Here is a 23,814-nt window from a genome sequence, read left to right as displayed (position 1 = left end):
GCGGGAAGAAAATGATGTACATGGCTGCCACGAGCAGCCACATCAAAACGACCACAATGAACCCGGTGAACGAGGCCTTGCTCAGGTCGTGGCTGCTGCCATACAGCCCCAGGGGCAGAACCACGTACACGCCCAGAACAAGCACGAGATTGATTGCGGCCGCGGCCCAGATGTGCAAGCGCAGCTTTTTCTGCTCGTTTGCCGGCAGCTCGGCCGCCTGCTCCTCCTCGGCGTCCATGTCGTCCGCCAGACTGATGCTCGTGCGGAACGCGGCCATGTCAAACGGCTCCGCGTGCGGCTTCGCCAGACTGATCAGCACGATGTACACCGGTGTCGAGAACAGGGCTGTGCAGTTGCCGATGAAGGTGGCCTTGGTGATGTTGAGGGTGTCCTTATCGACGACGGTGTTGCCGAAGCAGTACGCGCTGGCGATCCAGCACAGGACGCCGGATACGGTGCCGAGGGGCGCGCCGACGACGAGCGCCCATTTGGTCATTTTGCTCCAGAAGAGCGTGATCACGACGGTGAACACGCTCGGGTTGACGATGATGCCGCTAAAGGTGAGCAGCCACCCGACGGTGACCCCCACGTAGTTGAACACGACAGAGAGCACCGCCATGAACAGGCTGAAGCCCACGACGGCTATGTGGGCGGCGCGGACGAGCTGTGCTCCGGACGCGTTTGGGTTGATGTAGGTTCTGTACACGTCGTAGGTGGTGACGGACGAGAACGCGATGAGCTCGGCGCTGCTGGCGCTGGTGACGGACATGAACAGCATGATGAGGCCTGCGGCGGCGCCGGACTTGCCCATGACGGCGTAGAGGCCGTAGATGACGGGCATGCCGTTGTTGACCTCCTGCGTGGAGAGCTCGTTTGGGTACGTGGGGGAAGCTGGGTGCGACAAGAGCGCGCGGCACGCGAGGCCGGCCGAGGAGCCGATCACGGTGGGGATGACGGCCCAGCACAGCGCGCCGAGCGTGTAGCCCTGGAACACCTGTGTGGAGCTGGACGCGATAGCGCGCTGGGAGTAGCCCGGGTCGCCGAACACGGAGCTGAGGCCGCCCAGGCAGACTGTCCACGTGAGCATGAGCATGGTGCTGTCCTTGAAGCTGAGGTAGCTCTGGCCGGTCGCGGACGGGAACGTCGTCTGGGCCTGCTGCAGAAGCTCGTACATCTTGCCCGGCGACCCGATCAGCGGCGACGAGCAGTAGATCTTGTAGCTGGCGACGAGCAGGATGACGTAGATGATGACGGTGTGGATCCAGTCGGAGATGAAGGTGGCCTTGAGGCCGCCCAGCGCGGTGTACACCATGACGCCGAGGGGCAGCAGGAAGCTTGCGGCGACGACGTTCATGCCGGTGGTGGCCGAGAAGCCCTGGGACCCGCCGAGGAGCAGCAGGGACGAGATGAGCACGTTGGTGGCGAAGACGTAGCACAGGAACACCCAGTGGCCCGCGGGGCCGAACCTGACGGAGAAGCACTCGGAAACGGTGTGTGCTGCAGGGGCCCTGGACTTTATTTGCAGGCACACAAACACAAACAGGGTGATCTGGATGGTGCCGCCGATGCCGTAGAGAAAGCCGCCGGAGACGCCGTGGGAGTAGCTCCACGCGCCGGACGAGAGCAGCGTGGCGGGCCACGTCCACGCAGACACCGTCGACGAGGCAATGAGGCCGGAGCCGACGTTTCTGGAGGCTGTGGTGAAGCGCTCCGAGTTCTGCACCTGGCCGAGGTATTTCGACAGCACGCGGGTGATGAGCGACATGAGCAGCGCGAAGGCCGCGCCGATGCCCAGCACGAAGCCGTAGCCGTAGCTCTGGTCGAGGATCGGGGTGGCCATTGCGCAGCAGACTGGTGTTGCACGGTTTAAATAGGCGCATGCAAAGTGGCACGATAAGATCTGCGGGTCCATTATCTTGCATGAAATTTCTCCGTAGGGGTTCTGAAAGCGCCCGCGAATGAGAGCGCCCGGCCGCCCCTGTCGACCCTGCAGCGTGCGCATCGCCCGCCGTGCTTATATACGGCTGTCTGTGGCCTCGTTGCGAAGACCATGTCGTGGCAGCAGATAAGAGACAGCAAGAAAAAACAGCTCGCTGAGGCGATTCCGGCGGACTGGCGCGACCCGGCGCTCAAGCGCAGGATGCTGGACGCGGGCTACTTGAGCACGAGAGCGTACCTGGACGCGGTCTTGCCCGAGGCAGAGACGCAGATCACACGGCTCGGGCTGGCCGAGCTGGCGCGCAAAGTCGCCGCGGGCGAGCTCACGGCGGTCGGCGTCGCCTCCGCGTTCTGCCACCGCGCCGCGCTCGCCCACCAGATCCTCAACTGCTGCGTCGAGATCTTCTTTGACGACGCGCTCGCGCGCGCGCGCCAGCTCGACGAGTATTACGCCGCACACGGCAGGACCGTCGGCCCGCTGCACGGGGTGCCCGTCTCGCTCAAGGACCAGGTCGATCTGGCCGGCAAAGACTCGTCGATCGGCTACTGCGCGCTGTTTGGCAGGCCGGCGGCCAAGAACGCCGTGCTGGCAGACTTCTTGCTCGCCCAGGGAGCCGTCTTCTACGTTAAGACGACCGTCCCGATCGCCATGATGTGCACAGAGACAGAGTCGAACCTCATGGGCTACACGTACAACGGGGTCAACGTGACCATGTCGTCGGGCGGGAGCAGCGGCGGCGAGGGCGCGCTGATCGGCGCGGGCGGCGCCGTGCTGGGCTTCGGCACAGACATCGGTGGCAGCATCCGCATCCCGTCCGCGGCCCAGGGCCTGTACGCGCTCAAGCCGTCCACGGGCAGGGTCTCGTACATGGGCGTGAGCAACTCGTACGCGTGGCAGGAGCTTGTTCCGTCCGCGATCGGCCCGATGGGCACAAGCCTGGAGGACGTCCACCAGGTGTTCCGGCTGATTGTGGAGGCAGGGCTGTGGAACACAGACCCCAAGGTGCTGGCGATTCCGTACAGGCCGTTTGACGGGGAGGTGCGGTTCGGGTTCTGGACGGACGACGGCGTCAGGACGCCGCAGAAAGCCATCCTGCGGTGTCTGAGCGCCGTGGAGGAAAAACTGCACACGGCCAAATACGAGACCAAAAAAATAAATTTCCACTTGCAACCAAAACTGCTCGACACCATCGGCAAGGTTTTCGGCGCGGATGCGTACCAGGAAATCGCCACGACGCTCGCGCAGACGGGCGAGCCCGACATCGATATGGTCAGAGACCTGGTTGTGAAGGAAGGAATCGACAAGCCGCTCGATGTGACGCAATGGTGGCAGGTCAGCAGAGAGGTGTACGAGTGCAAGCAGGAGTTCTACGCGGCGTGGAAAAATTGGGGCATTGACGTGCTGGTGTGTCCGATCTGGTGGACGGCCGGGTGCAAGCCGCACACGTCCTCGATGCCGCGGTACACGGCGCCGTTCAACATCGCCGACTGCGCGTGTGTGGTGGTGCCCGTGGGCAGCGTTGACTCTGCACGTGACGGCGACGCGGACTGGGACAAGATGCCTGTGTGTGTGCAGATCGTGGCCAGACGGTCGGAGGAGGAGAAGGCGCTGTATGCGGCGGGCATTGTGGACAGGTTGGTGAATGGGTAGGAGAAAAGGGGGCAGAGCGAAGCGTCGGTGGCGCGTTTACCTGGAGAGGTTATCGATCTGTGCTATTTTTTAGTCTGGTGTATTTGGTTTGAAAATATTATAACTGAATATTAATACGTAGTTGATCCTTTAGTATGAAATAAAATAAGTGTCTCATTCATCGCAGATCTATCGTTCCGCAGTAGCAAAGTTACACCCTTATACTTGTCTTCATATCAGATACTCCGCTCAAAAAACCGCACAATCTTGCCCGCAGCCTCCTGCCCAACCAGAGGCGCCAGCTCGGCCTCGCTCATCTGCGCCAGCTCGCGGATGCTGCGCACCTTGTTGATGATCAGGTGCACGTTCACAGAGCTGATGCCCGGAATGTTCTGGATCAGATCGATCGCCATGTCGTTGAAGTAGGTGTCCTTGTCGAACAGCGGATTTAGCCCCGCGTTGACCGCCTTGTCGACGTCCGGCTCGTCCTGGCTGAGCTTGAGCTCCCGGAACAGCCGCGCGGTCTCGAAGGGCGACGAGGTCCACAAGATTTTCAGGCTCGGAAACGCAATCAGCAGCATCATCAGCTTCAGCTGCAGGTCCTGCTGGAACGCCGTGCTGCCCGGCCCGGTGCCCAGCGGCCGCCCGTCGCGGTAGCCCGTGAACGGCTCGAGCGAAAACGACTTGCCCTCCTCGAACTCGATCAGCAGCGCCGGCAGCTCGTAGTACCGGAACATCTGCTCGCACTGCTGGTATAACCGGCCGCTTTTCAGCGAGCTGACCAAGTCTGGAATCGACTTCCGCTCGATGCAGATCTTGGGCGACAGCACGTAATCGCCCACCGTGAGCATGCACGGTATAACTTCCATGGCGGCCAGGTAGCACAGAAAAGGCAGCTGCGACCGGAACTCCCGCACGTCGACAACGACTTTGTTTTTCGTGTCGAGCGGGTTGCCCCCTGCAATTCTCGTGCTCTGCGCCAGCGTCGGCAAGAACCTGGCGCTTTCGTCCTCGTCGGTTATAAATGTCTTTGGAAGCATCGACTTCTCCCTAATGAGCCGCGTAAAGGCGTCCTTTTCCCGCTTGATGCTGTTCAGATAACCTTGCTCCTCGATGGAGTCTCCGTAGTACATGAAATAGCAGCGGGCAGGGTGGGTGTGCCGCAGAGACTGGAACAGCTCGACTCGCCGGATAAAGGCCAAGTTCGGCTCGTAAAGAATGATGTACGACGGCATAACTTCCTCGAGGAGGTAGTTGCTGGCTTTGGCGTCGAACTTCTCAATAATTATCTGGTCAGTGCGGTCGACGTACTCAAAAGTTATGCCGTGCGAGCGCACTTCCTCTAATTCTGGGGTCTGCTCCAAATGGTCCATAAACTCTTCAAACTCCTCGGGCGGCACAGAATCCGGGTCCTCCTGCTTGACGTCGTCGTCGCCAAGATCGGCATCCACCTCGTTTTCCAACAGATCGACCATCGCCTCGTGGACCGCGTCGTCCACGTTGTCGTCGTCTTCCGTCTTGCTCAGCATGCGGTTATACGTCGTCATAACTGCACCGCCACGCGCGCGACGCCGTTTGTTGGGCACCGCCTTGCGACGCACAAACGTCCGCGACACGGCCACGTCGTCGTCCATGTCGCTGCGGGCCTGGCTCGAGACCCTGTTGAGCTCCTTCTGGATCTTCACCGTGCGGCTGCCCGTGCCTTTTTTCCACGCCAGATGCTGCTTGAATATTCGCACCATCAGCTTGCGTGCACTGAACCCGGTGCGGCTGCCGGCCCGGTACTCTTTATAACTCATTAGAAAATTGCGTAGCTGGCTGCAGCAGTGCGCCGTCGAGCACATAATCAGGACCGGCCCGTCCTCGGAGTGGTCGCCACGCTGTTTCTCCTCGTTGATGTCGTCCAGAATCATCGCCAGCTGCTCCCATTTTGGCAACTCTTCCAGCAAGTATGTGGCCTCTGCGTCGTCGTCGTCGCGGATTTTATCGAAAACCCGGGCCTTGCTGCACGATATAACCGTCATGGCCTCGTCCAACAGGAGCCATGGCGCCATGGTCTTGTTGTTGTTGGTCACCGACGGCTTGTTTGCCTCGACGATGCTCGATAACTCCTGGTAGAACTGTACAGAGTCCCACGTAAACAGGCGGCCTAGCAGCTCTCTGAGCGTAGCAAAATCGTACAGCACCTGTTTTGTCGTGGACGAGACCCTGTGCCAGTAAGGGTCGAGCGTGGCGCGGATGTTGCGCACGAACTCGTCGTCCAGCGCGTTCTCGATCGTCCAGTACTCGGACGCGATCTCCGGGTTATGTCGTTTCAGCTCGTTTATGCATGCCTCCATGCACGCAAGCAGCCCGGTCTGGATTTTCAGCATGTAGTCTGTCATCTGGACGTTGATCTCGGTGACTTTGTTTTCCACCTTGCGCGACTTGAGCGAGTTGGTTATGTCCACATGGAACCGCGGCCATAGCATAACTTTCTGCAGCCGAAGGTACTTCAGCCGCGTGTACAGCGGCTGGAACCCGGCGCCCATGCTCTCTGGCTCGTCTGAAAGCGCCTTGACGAACCCCCATTTATTTTTCTTGCGGTATAGATTGGCAATGAACCGTTCGCTCGAGTACTCTTTGACGCGCTCGGCATGCAAAAACACAATCCCGGTCACCAAGTCTGGGTTCAGCACGTCGCCGAGCAAATCGGTCACCAACACTCGCGTGGTTATGGCCAGTATCCCGCCCTTTTCGTATAACCGGCGCCGTTTGTCCAGTGTAGTCGGGTCCCGGCTCACAGACAGAAACGAGACCGACTCGTCCTTGCCGTCGAGCCACGCCAGCTCACGCAGTTCCTCGCCGATTTTGTATATTTCTGCGTCGCTCGCGTTCACCAACAGAATCAGGCTCTTTTTGTCCTCTATCACAGATAACCCTAGAACATGTAACAGGTTCGCCACAATGGTTTCCAGCCCCAGACCCCTGCCCAGTATAACCAGTCCATCGTCCTCAACCAGCTCTTGCACGATCTGGCGCTGGTAGCCGAGACTAAGCGTGAGATTGATGGTCTTGTCCTCCCGGCTTGAAAACAGAGGATGCACTGGCGCAGGCGGCTCAGGCTCGCTTTCGCGAGTTACCGCCGGCACCGTAAGCTCATCGGTCTCGCGGTCCTCCTGCAGCAGCCTGGTGAGCTCGGATTCGACGTGCTCGTCGTCGGAAACGGCCTCGAAAAGCAGATCGGACATGGAGAGAAAGAAACTATAGCACCCGCCGATCGACGCTCCAGTGAAATTTATCGACGCAGATATTTTTCTGTTGCCGGTTTTTCGTATTTTCTTTTGTTAGTCATGTCTATCAAGATCAGTGAGAAAATCAAGACGCTGGGCCCGAACGACCCATTTTTCTCGTTCGAGTTCTTCCCGCCCAAGACGGAAAACGGATTGCGCAACCTGTACGCGCGGCTCACCAGAATGTCCCTCCTGGGCCCGCTTTTTGTCACCGTCACTTGGGGGGCAGGCGGCACCACGGCGCACAAGACGCTGGATCTCGCGGTGACGTGTCAGCAGGAGCTAGGCCTGACCACGTGTCTGCACCTCACGTGCACCAACACCTCGAAAGAGGTCATTGACGACGCTCTTGGGCGGGCCAAGACGGCAGGAATCAGAAACGTTCTGGCTCTGAGGGGCGACCCGCCCAGAGACGGCGTAGATCCCGAGCGCCACGGCCACTTTAAATACGCCGTCGACCTTGTGCGGTACATTAGAGAGCAATACGGTGACTATTTCTGCGTCGGAGTGGCTGGGTATCCGGAGGGCCATGTGGAAGGGGCCGACAACAGCGACCAGGACATGAAAAAGGACTTGCCGTACCTGGTGGAGAAGGTGAACGCGGGGGCAGACTTTCTGGTGACGCAAATGTTCTACGACGCGGACAAGTTTGTGCATTATGTGAAGACGGTGAGATCGACGGCGGAGATTAAAAACAAGGACCTGATTATAATTCCCGGTCTGATGCCAATCAACGGTTATGGCATCTTCCAGCGCGCGTCGAAACTGAGCCACGCGTCGATCCCGGACTCGCTGCTGGAAAAATTCCCCGAGGATATTCAGAACGACGACGACAAGGTCAAGGAGATCGGCGTGGACGTGCTCTCGGAGATGGTTACCAAAATCCACAAAGACACGAACGGTGAGATCCGCGGGTTCCATTTTTACACTCTGAACCTGGAGAAGTCGATTGCACAGATCATCAACAAGAATGAGCTTCTCTCGCAGGTGCTGAAGAAAAAAGAGGAAGAGGTGGAGGAGCTTGGCGAGGAGACGGTTTCGGACGAGGACATTGACGAGGCAACGACTACGGCGAAAAGAGCTGCGTACGCCGACCGGTTCCGCCAGGTGAATAACCAGGTTATAGTAGACGCTCCGATGAGACGGTCGGGAGCTCGAAACTCGATGTCGCAGGTCAAGACGATAGTCTCGATCTCGTCGGGCAAGGGCACGCTGGGCAAGGACGCCACGTGGGACGATTTCCCGAACGGACGGTTTGGAGACTCGCGGTCGCCCGCGTACGGTGAGATCGACGGTTATGGTCCATCACTGAAAATAACCTCCACCAAAGCGTACGAGCTATGGGGGTACCCAGAGAGCCTAAAGGACATTTCGCGAATCTTCACCAACTACCTGAGCGGCAAGATCAATGCGCTGCCGTGGTCGGAATTGGGATTGAACCCGGAAACGGCGCTAATCCAGGAGGAGCTGATCCGGCTGAACGAGCTGAACTGGTTTACGGTTTCGTCGCAGCCGGCCACAAACTGCAGCAAGTCGAGCGACAAGATATTTGGGTGGGGCCCGAAAAACGGCTACGTCTACCAGAAGGCGTTTGTGGAGATGTTCATTTCGAAAAAGGACTGGGAGGCGTTGCTGCCTAGGCTAAGTGCCAACGAGTACGTTACATACTATGTTTCCGACAGCAGGGGCGGCTATGCGTCGAATTTGCCGGGCCACAAGAGCAACTGTGTTACGTGGGGGGTTTTCCCCGACAGAGAAATTGTGCAAACGACCATCATTGAGGAGGAGTCGTTCCGTGCGTGGAGCGAGGAGGCGTTCAACATCTGGCGAGAGTGGCAGCTGCTGTACGCGCGCGGGTCTGTGTCGCACACGCTGATCTCGCAGGTGCTGGAGCAGTATCTGCTGGTGAGCGTGGTCCACCACGATTATCCGAACGAGCAGGCTCTTTGGGAGCTGTTGCTGGAGGAGTAAACCCCGAAGTGTGTAATTTACCCGGTGTAATTTATTTCACGTTTGAAATTCTGCAGCTCGCGACGGTACAGGTCGTGGTTCATGTGGGGGAGTTCGCCGCCAAGAAAGCGGCAGGTGGATGGGGTGAGCTGAAATGCCGAGCCAAACACCACTGTGGCGCCCTTTTGCACCAGCAATTTCGACCCGAGTCGGACCGGGTACAGATCCGGGCTACTCCGTAAAAATGGCAGAGGCTCGATCTCGTGTGCGTAGCACAAATTGCCGTGCGCGTCCTGGAGCGTGAGCCGGTACGTGGGGGTGGCTGTCTGTGTGGGCCAGTGCTCGTGCGCGTCGCCGTCGACGTTGGCGGACCGGATGACCCTCTGCTTGCGCGGGCGCGACCTGGTCTGGCGGTCGTAGAAGCCCTCGTTCGCGTCGATCAGCTCGGCCAGACTCTCGATGTACGAGACGGCAGACCGCGACACGTCTCTGATGGCGACTATCTGGAACAGCGTGTCTGAGGCGAGCGCGGCCACGTAGGGCGGCGCGGGCGCTGTCGCGGGCACGAACGGAGCCAGCAGGTGCTTGACGCCGTCGCTGCGGGCTTTCGTCAGATCCAGTGACCGCAGAGCCTCCATCGGGAAGGGTCTTATCACGAAATATTTTCAGGGCGTAAATTATCAGTCGATTGCACGCGCATAGTGGAGAGACATTTCGGAAAAAAAATCGCAGAGCGTGCATGACAGCTGCACCGCCGCGCGTTGTTCTGCACGGAGACAATCGTGGAGTTGCTACTTTGGACGAGAATCGACTGACCAGGCGTCATCCGTGCGGCTCGGGATACCCAGATCGGTGGGGAACTCCAGCCAGGTTAAATATATGTCTGTGGTCGTCCCCATACACATCTTCCCCATGAAAACTTTAACCAACCTTATTCTCAACAACAAGTACCAGCTCGAGAAGCGGATTGGTTCCGGCTCGTACGGAGTCGTATACTCTGCGCGCCACCTGTTCACGGGCAAGATGTACGCCATCAAGATCATCCTCAAGAACCAGTCTGTCCACGGCAACAAGAAGCTGCTCGAGCAGATGGAGGCCCAGATCCTCGACATGGCGCTCGCGAACGGCGGCAACCTGGCCGCCAACCTGCTCAGCCTCGCCATGATCGAGCAGAACGGCACGCACTGCAAGATCCTCAAGGAGATCAGTCTGCAGCTCAAGGTGCACAAGCACCCCAACGTGCTGTCGCTGTACAAGGTGTACGACCTCAAGCCGGCGATCTTCGTCGTGATGGACTACTACCCGGACGGCGACCTGTTCAACACGATTGTCGAGAAGCAGCGCTACAAAAACGACCCGTTCCTCATCAAGAGCGTGTTTCTGCAGCTCGTCGACGCCATCACGTACTGCCACTCGAAAAACGTCTACCACTGCGACATCAAGCCCGAAAACATCCTTGTCGCGGAAAACGGCACCAAAATGATCCTCGCCGATTTCGGCCTCGCGCTCCAGGACCACCACATCGAGTCCAACATCTGCTGCGGCTCCAGCTACTACATGTCGCCCGAGCGCATCCAGAACTTCTGCCAGGGCTTCGACTCCAAGGACGCGCACTCGATCCACCTCGAGCGCCTGCTCCAGCCGTCCTCCGAGGGCCTGCGCGAAAACGTGCGCTTCCCCACCAGCGCCGGCGACGTGTGGTCGCTCGCCATCATCCTAATCAACCTCGTCACCATCAGAAACCCCTGGCTCAAGGCCTCGCTCCAGGACACCACGTTCAAGGCGTACGTGAAGGACCCGACCGTGCTGCTGCGCATCCTGCCCATCTCCACAGAGCTCTTCCACATCCTGTGCAAGTACCTCAGGCTCAACCCGTGGGAGAGAAGCGACCTGTTCGAGTTCCGCCAGGACGTGCTCACGTGCTCGCGCTTCGCCGACTCCGGCCCGCTCTCCGTCGACGCCAGAATCGACCTTGCCGACCAGTGGCAGTACTCGTGTCAGGTGCCTGTGGATCACGTGCAGCTCGACAAGATCAAGAGCAGGGAGCGCGCCGTGCCCGAGGAGCACGAGACAGACCACATAATAGACCTCCCGCTGCCCCAGCGCCGCGGGCCGTGCGGCAGCTGTGCCGACTGCGGCTACGGCGCGCGTCCCGCGCCGCAGCCCCGCGTGCTCGACCGTCTGTTCCACGGCAAAAGATCAGACGAGCCGTATGCCTCCGCCGAGAACGACAACATCCGCGTGATGATCCACGGCGTCGACTCCGACGCGTCGAGCGTCTCGAGCCTCAGCATGGCGAGCCAGATCGCCGTCAACGGCTGCTCCTACATCAACCTCGAGTACTGATCTATAGAATCACGTAATGCATCGAAATCCCGCTCGCCGCGCGAGACAGCACATCTCTGCACCGTACGTTCTGGAAATATATTTTTCGCCTCGTACTTTTCGCTCATGGACATTGGAGTAGGGTATGGTTCTCAGCGCGGCCGGCTGGGGAGGCAACTAGCTCGTGCTGGCGGCAAAGCCAAGCTGGGCGGCGGCGCGCTTGTGCTGTTTTTTCTCTGGCTTCTCTTGGGCCGCAAGAAAAGCCCGGCCACCCAGGAGCTCGCACAAGAGCCCAACGACGTCCAAAGCCTGATCCAGGAGCACGAGATCCGCCGCGAGAACGTCCAGTACCTCAGTTTGCGCCCGCCGTTCGTGAATCCGGCCACTCTCGCGATGATCAACTACGACAACGGCGGCAACATGGTGATGAAAAAAGACTCCGACTACGTGCGTCTCGTGCCCGAGCGGCCCAATTCGGTCGGGTATGTGTTTTCGCGGCTGCCGGTCTCGCTCCAGGACGCCGACTCGTTCGAGGCAGTCGTCGACTTCAAGATCCACGGCCAGCAGACGCGGATCTCGCTGATTGGCGACGGCATGGCGTTCTGGCTCACGAGCCAGCCGCTGAGCCAGGGCGACATGTTTGGCATGCAGAACGACTACCGCGGGCTCGCGGTGATTGTGGACACGTTCAAGAACACGCCGGGCAAGATGCGCGACAACAGGGGCGCCAACAGCTTCCCCAGAGTCTCGATCCAGAGCAACAACGGGTTTGCGGGCAAGTACAACAAGGACGACGACGGAACGGCGACGGAGATCGGCAGCTGTGCGCTGCACAGGGCGTACAACACGCGCATGGACGCGCCGTCGCGAATGCGTGTGCGGTATATCCGCTCGTCTGGGTATTTTAGCGTCGAATTCGATATTCTGGGCAACGACAACTGGAAAACATGTTTCAGCACCACAGAGCTTGCTGCGTCGCTCGTGCCAGAGACGCCCTACGTGGGGGTCAGTGCAGAGACGGGCGAGCTGTTCCACAACGTGGATCTGTACGGCATAGAGGTGCACTCGCTCAAGGACGCCTCGGGGGGGCCTGTGCAGTCGATCGACGCGCTGATCGACCGGCTCGACGACAGAATCGACGCCGAGACAAAGCAGCACGAGGCCAAGAGACGGCACCGCCGGTTCAACAAGCCGCAGAAGACCACCACCCGGCGCACCGCGAGCCGGCTCAGGCGGTCGGAACAGCGCGCCAAACAGCTCAACAAGGAGCTGTACAACGACGAGCGAGGAGCCGTCGGCTACTTCTTCAGTCTTGTGTGGCGTCTGACCACGTACGCCCTGTATACGGCCATGTTTGTTGTTCTGGCGTACATCGGCCTTCTGGGCTACCGCGTGTACCGCGACAAGCGCAAGAGACGCAACCAGCGGGGACTTCTGTAATAAAATAAAATAAAATAAATTAGCATCATTTATTTTCCATTATTTATTTTCCATGCTGTACTCGATCTACATCACCTCACGGTCCGGCTCGCTTTTGTACCAGAAGGACTTCAAGACGGTAAACTCGCCGATCACAAAACAGCGGTCCAACGACTACCTCGTCATTGCCAGCACGCTGCACGGAGTGCACGCCATAGCGTCGAAGCTGACGCCGCCAGACGCGGTGCACAATTACCAGAAGGCCAAGACGCTGGCGAACTCGAACCGCACGGGACTGCGCGAGATTGCCACGTCGCGGTTCAAGATCTTCATGAACCAGACCGTCACCGGCATCAAGATCATTGTGTTTGCGTCGCCCGACATGGACGAGGCCCGATTCGCCGCCATCTACGACAAGATATACGAACATTACTGCAATTACGTTCTCAAGAACCCGTTCTACCAGCTGGACATGCCCATCAGATGCCAGCTGTTCGACACGCACCTAAACTCCGTGGTGGCCGGCTGCAATGTGTAGCGTCGGCGTCGCGTCGATAGAAAAAAAAAGTCCTCAAATAATTAATTGCAGCTTTATTTTCTCCCATGCGTGACATTATCGTCTTCTCTGGGTCCTCCAACCCAGAGCTCACAGACCGGATCTGCCGCAATCTTGGCCTGCCGCCGGGACAGGTGGAGCTCAAGAAGTTTGCCAACGGCGAGACGTCTGTGCACTTTGGCGACTCCGTGCGGGAGAAGGACGTTTTCATTGTCCAGTCGGGCGCAGGCCACGTTAACGACCTTTTTATGCAGCTGCTGATCATGATTTCCGCGTGCAAGATGGCCTCCGCCAAGCGAATCACCGTCGTGTGTCCGCTCTTCTTCTACTCGCGCCAGGTCGAGTCCCAGGCCAGCAAACGGGGTGTTCCAGGAGGAGCCCAGCACAGAGGGTCGAAAGTGCCCGACAGCGTGCCGCCGTCACCGAAACTGCCGTCGCGGGCCAGTGTCCGCGACCCGAGCCCGAAAAACGTGCTCAGCCAGCGCGCCATCAGCACCAGCTCGTCGCTCAAGACGCTGCACACCAACGAGGCCTCGATCGCCAATCCGACAGGGTACCGGTCCTGGATCGCCCAGAGCGGCACGCTGATCGCGAACCTGCTCACCTCGGCAGGCGCCAACCATATCATCACCATGGACCTGCACGACGCCCAGTTCCAGGGCTTTTTCGACATCCCCGTGGACAACTTGCTGTCCAAGCCGTTATTCCAGCACTATATTACAAATTACGTGCCAAACTATAAAGACTGCGTGATAGTGTCGCCGGACTCTGGTGGGGCGAAGCGCGCAGCGGCCATAGCGGACGCGCTGTGCATGCCGTTCGCCCTGATCCACAAAGAGCGCCGGCAGAAGGTCGACACTGCGCAGATGCAATCGGAGCTCATGGTGCACTCGAACCCGTCCACGTCGAGTCTCAACAGCGTCAGCTTCGCCACGCCAGGGTTCCCCGGCCGCCGCTCGCCGTCCAGCGCGCCCAATGGCCAGCCCGCGGCCGACCAGCAGTACGTTGCCACCACGATGCTGGTCGGAGACGTCCACGACAAAGTCTGTGTGGTGGTGGACGACCTGGCAGACACGTCCAACACGATCACGCGCGCGGCCAGCCTGCTCAAAGACCAGGGCGCCAAGTACGTGTATGCGCTGATCACGCACGGCATCTTCAGCGGCGACGCGATGCGCAAGCTCAAAGAGTCGCAGATCGACAAGATCATCACCACCAACTCGGTGGACCAGGCCGCACACGTGGCCGAGCTGGACGCCAAGGAGATGGTCATCCTGGACGTGTCGCGGATCCTGTCCGAGGCGATCCGCAGAATAAATAATGGCGAGTCCGTGTCCATGCTGTACGACCACGGGTGGTGATCAGCCCAGCTTCTTGGCCATCTCGCTCTGTTTTTTGCGCTCGGCCTCGATCTTCTCCAGGTCCGTCTCTGTGATCAGATGATGTGTATGGTCGCCCTTGATAGAACCGTGACACCAGTCAATTCCGTAGAAAAACGTATCCTGCTGCAGCTGGTCCATGGTTGTCCGTTTGTCGACGGCCACCGTGAGCATCCCGCCAATCAGCGGCCGCGACGCAGCCGGCAGCAGCTTCAAAAGCCGGCCCGAGCCCGACGAAGCCTTGCCGTCGTCGCCTGGCTCGCCCATAAATGCCCGGTACGACGAGTCTGTCGTCTTGGGAATCTTCCAGGGGAACCGTCTCAGCACCATGCAGCAGAACATAATGGCCAACGACCACACGTCGGCCGGCCGCGGGTCGTACGACCCCAGCGACAGACACTCGGGAGCCAGGTACGGGTCTGACCCGACGATGCCCCGAACCGGGATGATGGTCTGGTCCGGGTCGCCGTCGGGCATTCTGAACCTTGCGGCCGAGCCAAAGTCGATCAGCTTCAGTATCCCCGCCTCGCTCACCACGCAGTTGTCCAGCTTCAGGTCGCGATGAGCAATTCCCTGGCTGTGTATATAGAGCACACCCTCGGCCATCTGCTTGAAGTAGCAGTATATCTCGTCTTTCGACATCACTCCGCCCATGACAATGGTGAAGAAATCGTACTTGCAGTACTCCATCACCATCACGTAGAGCGTGTGCTCGTTGAGCAGCTCGTAGACACGGATGATGTTCTCGTGGTCCAGGTCCACGAGCAGGTTGTACTCGTTGATCACCTTCTTTCGGTAGTCGTAGTCCGACTCGCGCGACGTCTGCGGCCGGAACTTCTTGATCGCAAACACCTGTCCGTCAGAGGGCCGGCGCACAATCAGGACCGAGCCGCCTGCTCCTTCGCCCAGCACGCTCTTCTCGACGGCAGCGTCCGGGATCTCGCCGTACTGCGCCACCAGCTTGCGCACGGCCACGCCCTCCTGTCGTCCGTCCGGCTGGGGCGGCAGCACCGGCTCTGTCTTTGGCTGGTCCTTGTGGTGGTGGTGGTGGTGGTTGCCGATCTTGAGCTTGTTGAGCTTGTGGTGGATCACCTGGTGCAGGTGCTCCTGCTGCTCCTTGGCCTTGGCCGAGCGGTGGATCGGCTTCAGAAACCGCTTGAGCGACAGGTGTCGCAGCGACGACGAGTCGGTGCTCCCCGCGGTGGAAGCGTTGCTGCTGTTGCTGACCCGCGGAGTGAGGTTGGACGACGTAGGCGTCAGGGACGCCGACGGGGTATTGTTCATGGACGCGGCGCGGCTAGACGCGTTTGGGCTCGACCGATCAGAGCCCTTCCGGAAAAGCTTAGCCAGCACATGGCTTCCGCTGCCTGTTCCGAGGTTGCTGGAGTGCGAGTGGAGCGACGACGACGACTCGTCGCGTCTCATGCTTACATTAGATAGCGCGACCTGGCTCTGAGACAAGTCCGTCGGCTTGGGCATGGTTTTCAGCGTTCTAGACCGGCTTTGCAAAAGAAGCAATGACACAAAACAATGAGAAGCGTTAGGTAGGAAAATTATAAAAAATATGGAAAAAAACGGCGCCGATCGACGCGTCGAAGCTAGCCCCAGTCCCAGAACCGTTTCGAGTCCCGGCGCGGCCTGGAGCCGTTCTCCTTCTTGAGAAACGGCACCTTCTCGCTGTGCGTCGGGTCACCCGCGTCGTTCTCGTCGCCAATGTCCATCGCCTCGCTCACCGCGCTCTCGCCAATGACGGTCTTGCTCACTCCGCGCACGCTCACAATGTTCTCAATGATCCCGCTGTTGCTCCTGGTCGAGTGGCTCGACGCCATCGGCAGGCCGACGGTGTGCTCGGTCAGTTCGGAGGCCGCAGACGGCAACGGCGACGTTTGGTGCTGGACGTCCGACAGGTCAACCGACGACCGCTCACTCTTTTGGGTCGGAATGGTGAACCGTTTCTGCACGCCCTTGTGCTGAGTGGACGAGAGTTTGCGCGCTGTCGGCTTCTTGTGGGCGTCGGCAGACGCGTCGCCGTTCTCCTCGGCAGAACCGTAGTTGCGCGCCACGTGCTCCGGCCGCGGGTCCAGCTGGGGCTGTTTCTTGATGGTCACGTGAGTGTTGTTCGTCTGCAGCGGGTTGACGGCCAGGTTCGACGGCTTGATGCCGTTGGCGGTCGTCGAGTTGATCTGTGTGTTGTGTACTGGCTCCACCGGCGGCGACTTGATTCTGAGCGTGCTGTTCTCGCGCGGTGTCTCGGTGTCCTGGCTATCGCGTTTCGGGTAGTACGCGGGCGCCGGAGGAGACGACTGTCTGGTCTGCGAGTTCTGCGAGTTGGCTCTCGAGGAGTACAGGCTGTGCAGGTACGACGAGACGTTTTTCTTGGCCAGCGGGCCGGGGATGCTGCGCCGGATGTTCTTGTTCACGTCGATGTAGACGTCGCTTTCGTCGACGATCTCCTCGCCAATCAGCTCCTCGATAACGTCCTCCAGCGTCAGCACTCCCACGGCGCCGGTGTCCATGCCGGGCGTCGTGCTCACAATCACCATATGCGACTTTCCTTCCTGGAAGTAGTTCAGAATGTTCAGACACGAGGTGTCCAGCGACGTCTCCGGCAGCGTGGCCAGCGGGAAAGACGAAACGGGCAGCGCGTCCTCCGGGTCGTAGCTGATCAGAATCCGCACCAGCAGCATGCCAACGAAATTGGTTGGCTCGCCAGGCAGATGGATCGGGATCCGCGAGAACCCAGCGTTGAAGATCTCCTCAACCACCTCCTCGTCCAGAATGCGGTCCGAGGGCAGCGTGTACACCTTGTCGATCGGGGTCATGATCGCACACACCGGCTTCTCCTTCAGGTCCAGCACTGCGCTGATGATGGTGACCTCGTCCTGGTTGAGTCGCTCGACGCCCATGGTTTTGTGCAGCGTGACGAGCGTCTTGAGACCGGACTTGCGGTACGCGGTGCCGTGGTCCTGGCCCAGAATGTAGTCCAGCAGCAGCGCAATCGGGTACGCCACAGGGTACATCAGGTACATCAGAACGAGCACAAAGGGCGCGAAGTACGCTCCGAGTTGCAGGCCGTACCGGACACACACGGACTGCGGGATGATCTCGCCGAAAATCACGATCGACGCGGTGGCAGAGAAAACGGCCGCAAACCCGCCGCCCAGAAACCGGTCGAGCATCACCGGCAGCGTCTCGTTGGTGATCACGTTCGACAGCAGCAGCGTCACAAGCACCCAGTGCTTGCCGCGGCCAATCAGCTTCAGCACGTCGTGCGCCCACTTGCGCTCGCTAGGCGTCCCGCTGTCGGCGATCACCTTTAGGTACAGCTCGTCCTGACCCATCAGGCCCAGCGTGAGACCGGCAAAAACACCGCCGAGCAGAACCAGCGAGATCGACGCCACCATGTACATGTAGAATTCGCCGTCAGACAGCGGCTCGTGGTGTTTGCTGGCAGTGTGAATGATCCCCCTCGCAACTAGCCCCTTCACGGGAAGGGGCAGTGCGTTGGAGAGATTGGGCAGCAACGATACAAGGGCTAGTAGACTCTTGTACAGTTGGTGTGTCGGGGGAAGCTTGCTGGCGTGCGATCGCGGAAGATGTTTGGACATGCAGTGTGCAGCGAATAAATAGGAGCTGTTAGCGAATTAAAATAATGTCTTTTTTTTTTCGCATCTATTTCACCTAATTAGTTTCTGCGCCACATGGCCCGTGGCGAATTTTATTCTTATTTGCTTAAATACATTTTCAGCTCGCCTACAAGCAAAGATAACCTCTCCATCCTCACTGCTGCTTGCACTCAGCCGGCTGCTGCGCCTTGGCGGTGTCGGCCTGGTCTGAGCTCTCTTCCTCCTCGTCCTCGTCTGCATCGGTCTCGTCCGCCTCAGAGTCCTCCTCGTCCTCCTCGTAGTCCTCCTCCTCGCCGTCGTCGTACTCGTACTCCAACGCCTGTCCCGTGAACCAGTCAATGGCTCTAGGAAGCAGCTTGTCCTTGAACAGCTCGCCGATCTCGTAGTCCAGCTGCAGTCTCTGCTCGAGGTCCTCTTCCTCTTCCTGCTCCTCGTCTTCGTCTTCGTCCTCCTCGGCCTCTTCCTCCTGCTCCTTGCTCTTTGGTGGCTGTGGCGGGTTGAAGAAGTTGAAGAACGAGTCCACGGCCGTCAGCTTCTCAATCGTTCTCACCTGCTTCGTGTGCTTGTTTCTCTGTTTCCGCTTCTCGACCGTGATCGTGAGGTTGTGCTCGTTGTCCTTCCACTTGATGTCGCAACCTTCCGCGTGGTCGTACACAAAGTCCCGCGAGTAGCCGAGCTCCTTCTGGTAGTAGTACGTCTTGACAAGCTCCTTGTTAGTGAAATAGTCGTTTTCCTCGAACTCAAACACCAGTCTGAATCCCAGGGCGTCGAAATACTCCAGTCTAATGTCGATCAGGTGGTTCAAGGCCTCCGAGTCGCGGTCCGTGATCAGCTCGGCAATAGGTCCCAGGTTCTCCATGGCCGTGAGCCAGAAGCTTGGCACGCCCTTGACGTCCTTCAGACTCTCGTCGATCTCTGTCTTGGTCTCGTCTGTCTCGTCCTCCTCGTCCTCCTCCTCGCCCATCAGGGCCTGGCCCTCTTCGATCTCTTCCGGAGCAGGCTCCAGCGAGCCCGTGACGAGCTTCTTTCTCTTTTCGAAAATCGGCTGGTGTTTCTCGTGGTACTTTTTCTCGAGATTCAGAAGCTCCATCTGAAATTCCGCCTCCAGCTTGAACTGTTTCTGTTGCAGGGCCTTCAGTCCATACAACCGGTTTTTAATCTTCGGAGGGAGCGCCTTCACGTAGCCTGAGTCCGTGCCAACCAGCGTGTTCAGCTTGCCCTCGATCATCGACAAAATGGCAGGGTTGGCCAGCAGCTTCTTGCGCAGCTCGTCGTCCTCCTTGATTGTGGACGGGATAGTAGGCAATGGAGAGTTTTTCAGGTACGATCCGCTCACCGATGCCGGCGTATTGTGCGGTGTAGGGGCCTGGGCAATGTTGCCCTTCTTGATAGGCTCAGACATCGCTTATTAATCTGTAACTGTGTTCGTTTGCTGTATAGGCAAATTCAGCTGTTTCGACTCTTCTTTTCTTGGGTAAAAAAAGGTAAAGCGATTGGTCCTACAGGAATCTCTGGAACGCGTGTGTTTCGGTTTATCGCCAGTTGGTGTTTCTATGTTTTCACACCTGGTACAACTGACTTAACACTCCACTTGATAATTTTTTTTTTGCGTGGCCAAAATCGCGCCTTTTAAAAAAAGTTTCTGGCGGTGTTAAGAGGTTTTCTGTATAAAGGAAAAAAATGCTCTCCAGAACTGGCCTGCTACCACGCGCTGCCTAGTACACAACCTCGCACCAGCTCCCTGCTGTCTGCTCCAGAAGATGCTCCAGCACCCGGCCGCGCTGGAACTGCACGCTTGGGTCCAAATCTGTGTCGAACCGGTCGTTCAGCAGTCTGTACGCCTGAAAAAAGTCGGCAGCCAGATCCTCCTCCTGCTTCTGCTCCAGGCAGTACGCTATCGTGCGTACGGTGTGTCTGTGCACCACACGGCTGTGCAAAGCCAGCTCCGTTATCTCCAGCAGGAACAGCGAGTCGGGCGCTCTGCGACCCATTTTTAGCAGCTGCTGCATCAGATACATGTTGGGCACAACATTGTGATTCACGAGGTCCCTCAGTATCCGATGCTGGAGCATGGCCGTCGCACTTTTAGTGTCGGAGTCCCATCCGGCCATATTTCGCGCAGACAGCGAGTAGTTCAGCATGCGCCCCATAAACGTACGAGACACGCCACACTGCTGTTTGTACATCGTGTACACGGAGTCCAGCGTCACTATGCCTTTCAGAGCATTGAGCAGCTTGAAAAACTCGCCGAGACCCAGCTTCAGTCCCGATTTGTGCATGTCGTGCAAAAAGTGCACTCCAAAAGCGTCTTTGCGCAAAGCATGGGGACAGCCGCACAGATACCGTATGAGATACTCCAGATCCTGCGTCTGCATGTACAACGGAGCCGGCTGGGGCAGTGCGAAGTACGCCTTTTGCAGCCGCGAAATGCCAATGTGGTCCCTTCGCAGTTCCTTGAAGAATTTCAGGTATCCTGGCGACGAGAGCGGGTCGATGGTCTGGGAGTTATTCAGCTTCGCCTCGTACCTCTGTTTGCGCGCATTGTAGTACTCGTGGCTCGTCATTGAGATATCTGCACCCGGCAGATCTGGACGATCAGATGATCTCTCGAACTGGGCTAGATATCGGTCTGTCGCTCGTTCAAGAGTGTATGGCTTATTGGAAATAAAGCTGCTGTGCAACAGCTGCTTGAGATCGCCGTAGGGAACCGCTTCGTGCAAAAGCTCGTCCAGTCGCTTCTTGATCCGATACCGCGCCCTGTCCTCCATGGACCTGGTGTTCGAGGGCCCGTCGAACCACGACAGTTCCACCTGCCGCATCTGCGACACACTGCGGAAGCCCTGCGGCAACAGTATCGCCGCAAAACGCTGCGCTCGCACCAGACTCGTCAGCATCGAAACAGCTCTATGCGGGGAAACGAATAAATCCTTATTTTTATTTTTTTGCGTCCGTATCTGGTGTACGGATGTCCCCATCACATACGGATCTGGTAGCTTTTCGCTCTGGACAGGTAGTTGACGCTCTTGACGGTGGCGTAGTTCATGGAGGGCTCGTGCACTTTGAAGAACTTGACTTTGTGGCCTCCCACAGAATACGAGTCGATCGAGAAGCTGAGCGAGATCGGCGGTTTTGCGGCCACAGCGTCGGCACGGCTGTTCGGCACCGCAAACTGCAGTCTGTGCTTCTGGCCTCCGTTTACTTTCTTGAGGCTCCATTGCACCACGTTTTCCTCTTCGACGAGTCGGCACTTGCCTGATTCCGTGTTTGTTCGCAGTTTTGCCGTTCCCTGCGGCACAGGGATCCGGAGAACAACGTTAGTGGCAGCGACGTCCGACGGATATGCAGACTCCAAGTCCACCGTGTAGGACGACTCGGAGCCACCGCTGTGGGGTTCTCTAGTGGTGTAGACGTGGAACGGCGGGTTATCCACGTCTGTGCGGTAGCTCAGCAGCTCGAACTTGCCGTCGGGAGGAATAAATTTGATTATTTTGTGCTCGTCGAAATCTTTGAGGTTGACGCACTGGTGGAACGTGCAGTCGCTGGATTTGAACTCCTGGTAAGCGTCGCTCTGGTTTTGGTGGACGAGGCCAAACAGACACGTTGGCATGCCGGAGAGACGGCAGTCCATCAGAACACGGCCCTCGACGAACGACCGCAGCACAAAGCCGTTGGCCGTGGTGAGCAGGTTGAAGTCCTCGATGACATCGATCTGGACCGTGTTTTTCTTGTATTTGAGCGCCTGCGGCCGCCAGGGCTGCGGTGCCGCGGTGGTGTCGAGCGGAGCGTTGATGATCTGCGGGAGTTTGCCCGCAGACTTGCGTCTGATGGAGCCTGCCTTTGCTAGCAGGCCGCTGGCGGTGTTGTTTTTGAATCTGCCCGGTTCGGCTGCTTGCGCCGACAGAAACGGCTGCAAGGTGGACAGGTCCATGTTGGAGACGTGGCCGGACTCTATGGACTCGTCCAGGATCTCGTATACGAGCGGAAAGTTGGCCTTGACGTCGTCCTCGGAGACGTTGTCCAACCCAAAAAGCCGCTTCAGCAGGTCCACAAAGCGATGGAGGTACTCGAGAACAACTGAAGCGTCCACGTTGGAGCGCGTGACAGCGACGATCCACAGCGCGCCGTGCCGGATGTGCAGAAATGAGGTGGAGCCCAGGGTCAGCACGGGAGACTTGATATCGGAGCATTTGGAGATGACCTGGATGCGGAACACCTCGCAGACGTTGCGGCGGACGCCGTCGCGGAACAGCCGCGAGATCAGCACCTCGCCCTTGCCGTTGTACACGAAGAATGCGCTGATCATGGTAAATACACAAAACTACAGAGAAACTGGTTTGAGCCGCGAGCCAGATCCGGCACCCTCGCACCGGGCATCAAGATTATAAGTCTGTATTTTTTCTGGAAAATGAGCTGCAATCGGCCATGGCACGGGGCAACCAGAGAGAGCTGGCAAGACAGAGAAACCTGAAGAAGCAGCAGGAGCAAGCGAAGGGACACAAGAAGGAGGGCGACCCGAAGAAGAGAATGGAACGCGACGCAGAGATCTTGCGTGCGAAGCAGAAGGCGGCCGAGGAGCGCAGACAGGCCGAGGCCGCGAAAAGGTAGACGAAATGCTCACTACGTAGACCCAATAGACAGGTTGACTTCTATTTAGCTTCGATCTCGAACTGTTGTGTGGCCTGGGCGGTTTTTTCCACGTCGTACAGGAACTCGAAGTAGGACCGGTGGAAGTGGTGGAGACGCACAAAACCGTCTTCTCCGCCAGATGCGTAGCACGTTCCCTTAGGATGCACAGCCACGTAGTTGAGCGGGCCGAAATGGCCTTTCACACGGCCGATTTCCTCCTCGAAAATCTTGTGGTAGAACCGCGACTCAAACTTACCCTCCGACAGCGACGTGGTGGTCACCTCTCTTGCGTCCTGACCTCCTCCCAAAATCACAAACTCCTTGACCGGCGTGATGCATGCGGAGTTCATCGGCACGTCCGCGGTGTACCGCTTCAGCAGGGACAGACGGTCAACGTCGTACAGACACGCCGTCTTGTCCTTGGACGAGACGATGAAGTACGTCTTGTCGGGCGAAAACTGCAGGTCCGTCAGCACCATCTCCTGGTTTCTCGTGCTGCCTAGCAGCTCGCCCGTCCTGGCGTCATACTTGCTCACTTTTCCGTCCGCGTGGGCTGCCAGAATGTAGAATGCCCCGTACGACCAGCCGGCCACAGTGAATCTCGAGGCAGGACCGTCCTCGTTCACGATTTCCAGCTTCGGAGTGGAAGGTTGCGCGTTCTGTGTGTGGTCGATGTCGAAAAGCTTGATTTTACCCGTCTGGCCCATCACCTGGTCCGTAACTATCAGCACCTGGTTGCCGTCCGGGCTGAACTCGACTCTTTTGACCGGCGACTCCAGCGTCCATGTGTGAATACACTGTCCGTTCTCGGCCTTCCACAGCTTGGCAGTGAAATCGGCGCTGCCAGTCACCGCGTAGTCGGTCTCGGGATCAATGTCGATCGACCAGATGGTACCGTTGTGGCCAACAAAAGTCCCCAGCCTCTCTCCGTTCGACGAGTACCAGACGGACGCCTCTTTACCTTTCGAAACGGAAAAAAGAAGGTCTCCCTCCCTGTTGAACTTCACCTGGGTCAACGAACGGTCGTGACCCTTTAACATCAGAGGTCTCATCATGGTTGGTGAAATATTTAATTTTCCTGAAATTTTTTACC

At 58.3% G+C, this 23,814-nt stretch overlaps 15 protein-coding genes across 15 annotated transcripts; 7 read left to right on the top strand and 8 right to left on the bottom strand.

Annotated features, from left to right (window-relative positions):
- Nucleotides 1-56: 56 nt before the first annotated feature.
- KL928_005116 (uncharacterized protein) lies at nucleotides 57-1,870 on the top strand (the record flags this gene model as incomplete). Its single annotated transcript, XM_043205890.1, has 2 exons — nucleotides 57-260; nucleotides 344-1,870. The coding sequence occupies 2 exons, from the start codon at nucleotides 57-59 to the stop codon at nucleotides 1,868-1,870; spliced, it is 1,731 nt and encodes a 576-aa protein (XP_043057703.1).
- Nucleotides 1,871-2,050: 180 nt separating this feature from the next.
- Nucleotides 2,051-3,589, top strand: KL928_005115 (uncharacterized protein; the record flags this gene model as incomplete). The annotated part of the gene is made up of 2 exons (XM_043205889.1): nucleotides 2,051-2,275; nucleotides 2,450-3,589. 2 exons carry the CDS (start codon nucleotides 2,051-2,053, stop codon nucleotides 3,587-3,589), a joined length of 1,365 nt encoding a protein of 454 aa, XP_043057702.1.
- Nucleotides 3,590-3,804: 215 nt separating this feature from the next.
- KL928_005114 (uncharacterized protein) lies at nucleotides 3,805-6,798 on the bottom strand (the record flags this gene model as incomplete). The annotated part of the gene is made up of 1 exon (XM_043205888.1): nucleotides 3,805-6,798. One exon carries the CDS (start codon nucleotides 6,796-6,798, stop codon nucleotides 3,805-3,807), a length of 2,994 nt encoding a protein of 997 aa, XP_043057701.1.
- Nucleotides 6,799-6,900: 102 nt separating this feature from the next.
- Nucleotides 6,901-8,811, top strand: KL928_005113 (uncharacterized protein; the record flags this gene model as incomplete). The annotated part of the gene is made up of 1 exon (XM_043205887.1): nucleotides 6,901-8,811. The coding sequence occupies one exon, from the start codon at nucleotides 6,901-6,903 to the stop codon at nucleotides 8,809-8,811; it is 1,911 nt and encodes a 636-aa protein (XP_043057700.1).
- A 17-nt stretch (nucleotides 8,812-8,828) lies between these two features.
- Nucleotides 8,829-9,616, bottom strand: KL928_005112 (uncharacterized protein; the record flags this gene model as incomplete). The annotated part of the gene is made up of 2 exons (XM_043205886.1): nucleotides 8,829-9,307; nucleotides 9,607-9,616. 2 exons carry the CDS (start codon nucleotides 9,614-9,616, stop codon nucleotides 8,829-8,831), a joined length of 489 nt encoding a protein of 162 aa, XP_043057699.1.
- An 86-nt stretch (nucleotides 9,617-9,702) lies between these two features.
- Nucleotides 9,703-11,136, top strand: KL928_005111 (uncharacterized protein; the record flags this gene model as incomplete). The annotated part of the gene is made up of 1 exon (XM_043205885.1): nucleotides 9,703-11,136. The coding sequence occupies one exon, from the start codon at nucleotides 9,703-9,705 to the stop codon at nucleotides 11,134-11,136; it is 1,434 nt and encodes a 477-aa protein (XP_043057698.1).
- A 105-nt stretch (nucleotides 11,137-11,241) lies between these two features.
- On the top strand, nucleotides 11,242-12,555 carry KL928_005110 (uncharacterized protein; the record flags this gene model as incomplete). The annotated part of the gene is made up of 1 exon (XM_043205884.1): nucleotides 11,242-12,555. One exon carries the CDS (start codon nucleotides 11,242-11,244, stop codon nucleotides 12,553-12,555), a length of 1,314 nt encoding a protein of 437 aa, XP_043057697.1.
- Nucleotides 12,556-12,607: 52 nt separating this feature from the next.
- KL928_005109 (uncharacterized protein) lies at nucleotides 12,608-13,072 on the top strand (the record flags this gene model as incomplete). Its single annotated transcript, XM_043205882.1, has 1 exon — nucleotides 12,608-13,072. One exon carries the CDS (start codon nucleotides 12,608-12,610, stop codon nucleotides 13,070-13,072), a length of 465 nt encoding a protein of 154 aa, XP_043057696.1.
- A 65-nt stretch (nucleotides 13,073-13,137) lies between these two features.
- Nucleotides 13,138-14,411, top strand: KL928_005108 (uncharacterized protein; the record flags this gene model as incomplete). The annotated part of the gene is made up of 2 exons (XM_043205881.1): nucleotides 13,138-13,790; nucleotides 13,889-14,411. The coding sequence occupies 2 exons, from the start codon at nucleotides 13,138-13,140 to the stop codon at nucleotides 14,409-14,411; spliced, it is 1,176 nt and encodes a 391-aa protein (XP_043057695.1).
- Nucleotides 14,412-14,451: 40 nt separating this feature from the next.
- KL928_005107 (uncharacterized protein) lies at nucleotides 14,452-15,948 on the bottom strand (the record flags this gene model as incomplete). The annotated part of the gene is made up of 1 exon (XM_043205880.1): nucleotides 14,452-15,948. One exon carries the CDS (start codon nucleotides 15,946-15,948, stop codon nucleotides 14,452-14,454), a length of 1,497 nt encoding a protein of 498 aa, XP_043057694.1.
- Nucleotides 15,949-16,067: 119 nt separating this feature from the next.
- On the bottom strand, nucleotides 16,068-18,077 carry KL928_005106 (uncharacterized protein; the record flags this gene model as incomplete). The annotated part of the gene is made up of 1 exon (XM_043205879.1): nucleotides 16,068-18,077. The coding sequence occupies one exon, from the start codon at nucleotides 18,075-18,077 to the stop codon at nucleotides 16,068-16,070; it is 2,010 nt and encodes a 669-aa protein (XP_043057693.1).
- Nucleotides 18,078-18,249: 172 nt separating this feature from the next.
- Nucleotides 18,250-19,497, bottom strand: KL928_005105 (uncharacterized protein; the record flags this gene model as incomplete). The annotated part of the gene is made up of 1 exon (XM_043205878.1): nucleotides 18,250-19,497. One exon carries the CDS (start codon nucleotides 19,495-19,497, stop codon nucleotides 18,250-18,252), a length of 1,248 nt encoding a protein of 415 aa, XP_043057692.1.
- A 299-nt stretch (nucleotides 19,498-19,796) lies between these two features.
- On the bottom strand, nucleotides 19,797-20,863 carry KL928_005104 (uncharacterized protein; the record flags this gene model as incomplete). Its single annotated transcript, XM_043205877.1, has 2 exons — nucleotides 19,797-20,158; nucleotides 20,254-20,863. 2 exons carry the CDS (start codon nucleotides 20,861-20,863, stop codon nucleotides 19,797-19,799), a joined length of 972 nt encoding a protein of 323 aa, XP_043057691.1.
- Nucleotides 20,864-21,069: 206 nt separating this feature from the next.
- KL928_005103 (uncharacterized protein) lies at nucleotides 21,070-22,398 on the bottom strand (the record flags this gene model as incomplete). The annotated part of the gene is made up of 1 exon (XM_043205876.1): nucleotides 21,070-22,398. One exon carries the CDS (start codon nucleotides 22,396-22,398, stop codon nucleotides 21,070-21,072), a length of 1,329 nt encoding a protein of 442 aa, XP_043057690.1.
- Nucleotides 22,399-22,741: 343 nt separating this feature from the next.
- Nucleotides 22,742-23,776, bottom strand: KL928_005102 (uncharacterized protein; the record flags this gene model as incomplete). The annotated part of the gene is made up of 1 exon (XM_043205875.1): nucleotides 22,742-23,776. One exon carries the CDS (start codon nucleotides 23,774-23,776, stop codon nucleotides 22,742-22,744), a length of 1,035 nt encoding a protein of 344 aa, XP_043057689.1.
- Between the last annotated feature and the right edge of the window lie 38 nt (nucleotides 23,777-23,814).

This window comes from Ogataea angusta (genome assembly GCF_019207475.1).
Source record: "Ogataea angusta isolate 61-244 chromosome Unknown 61-244_NODE_12_length_299177_cov_91.812086, whole genome shotgun sequence".
In the NCBI taxonomy this organism is placed as follows: Eukaryota; Fungi; Ascomycota; class Pichiomycetes; order Pichiales; family Pichiaceae; genus Ogataea; species Ogataea angusta.
The sequence above is the reverse complement of the archived record's forward strand: the minus strand, read 5'-3'. Positions and strand labels throughout refer to the sequence as shown.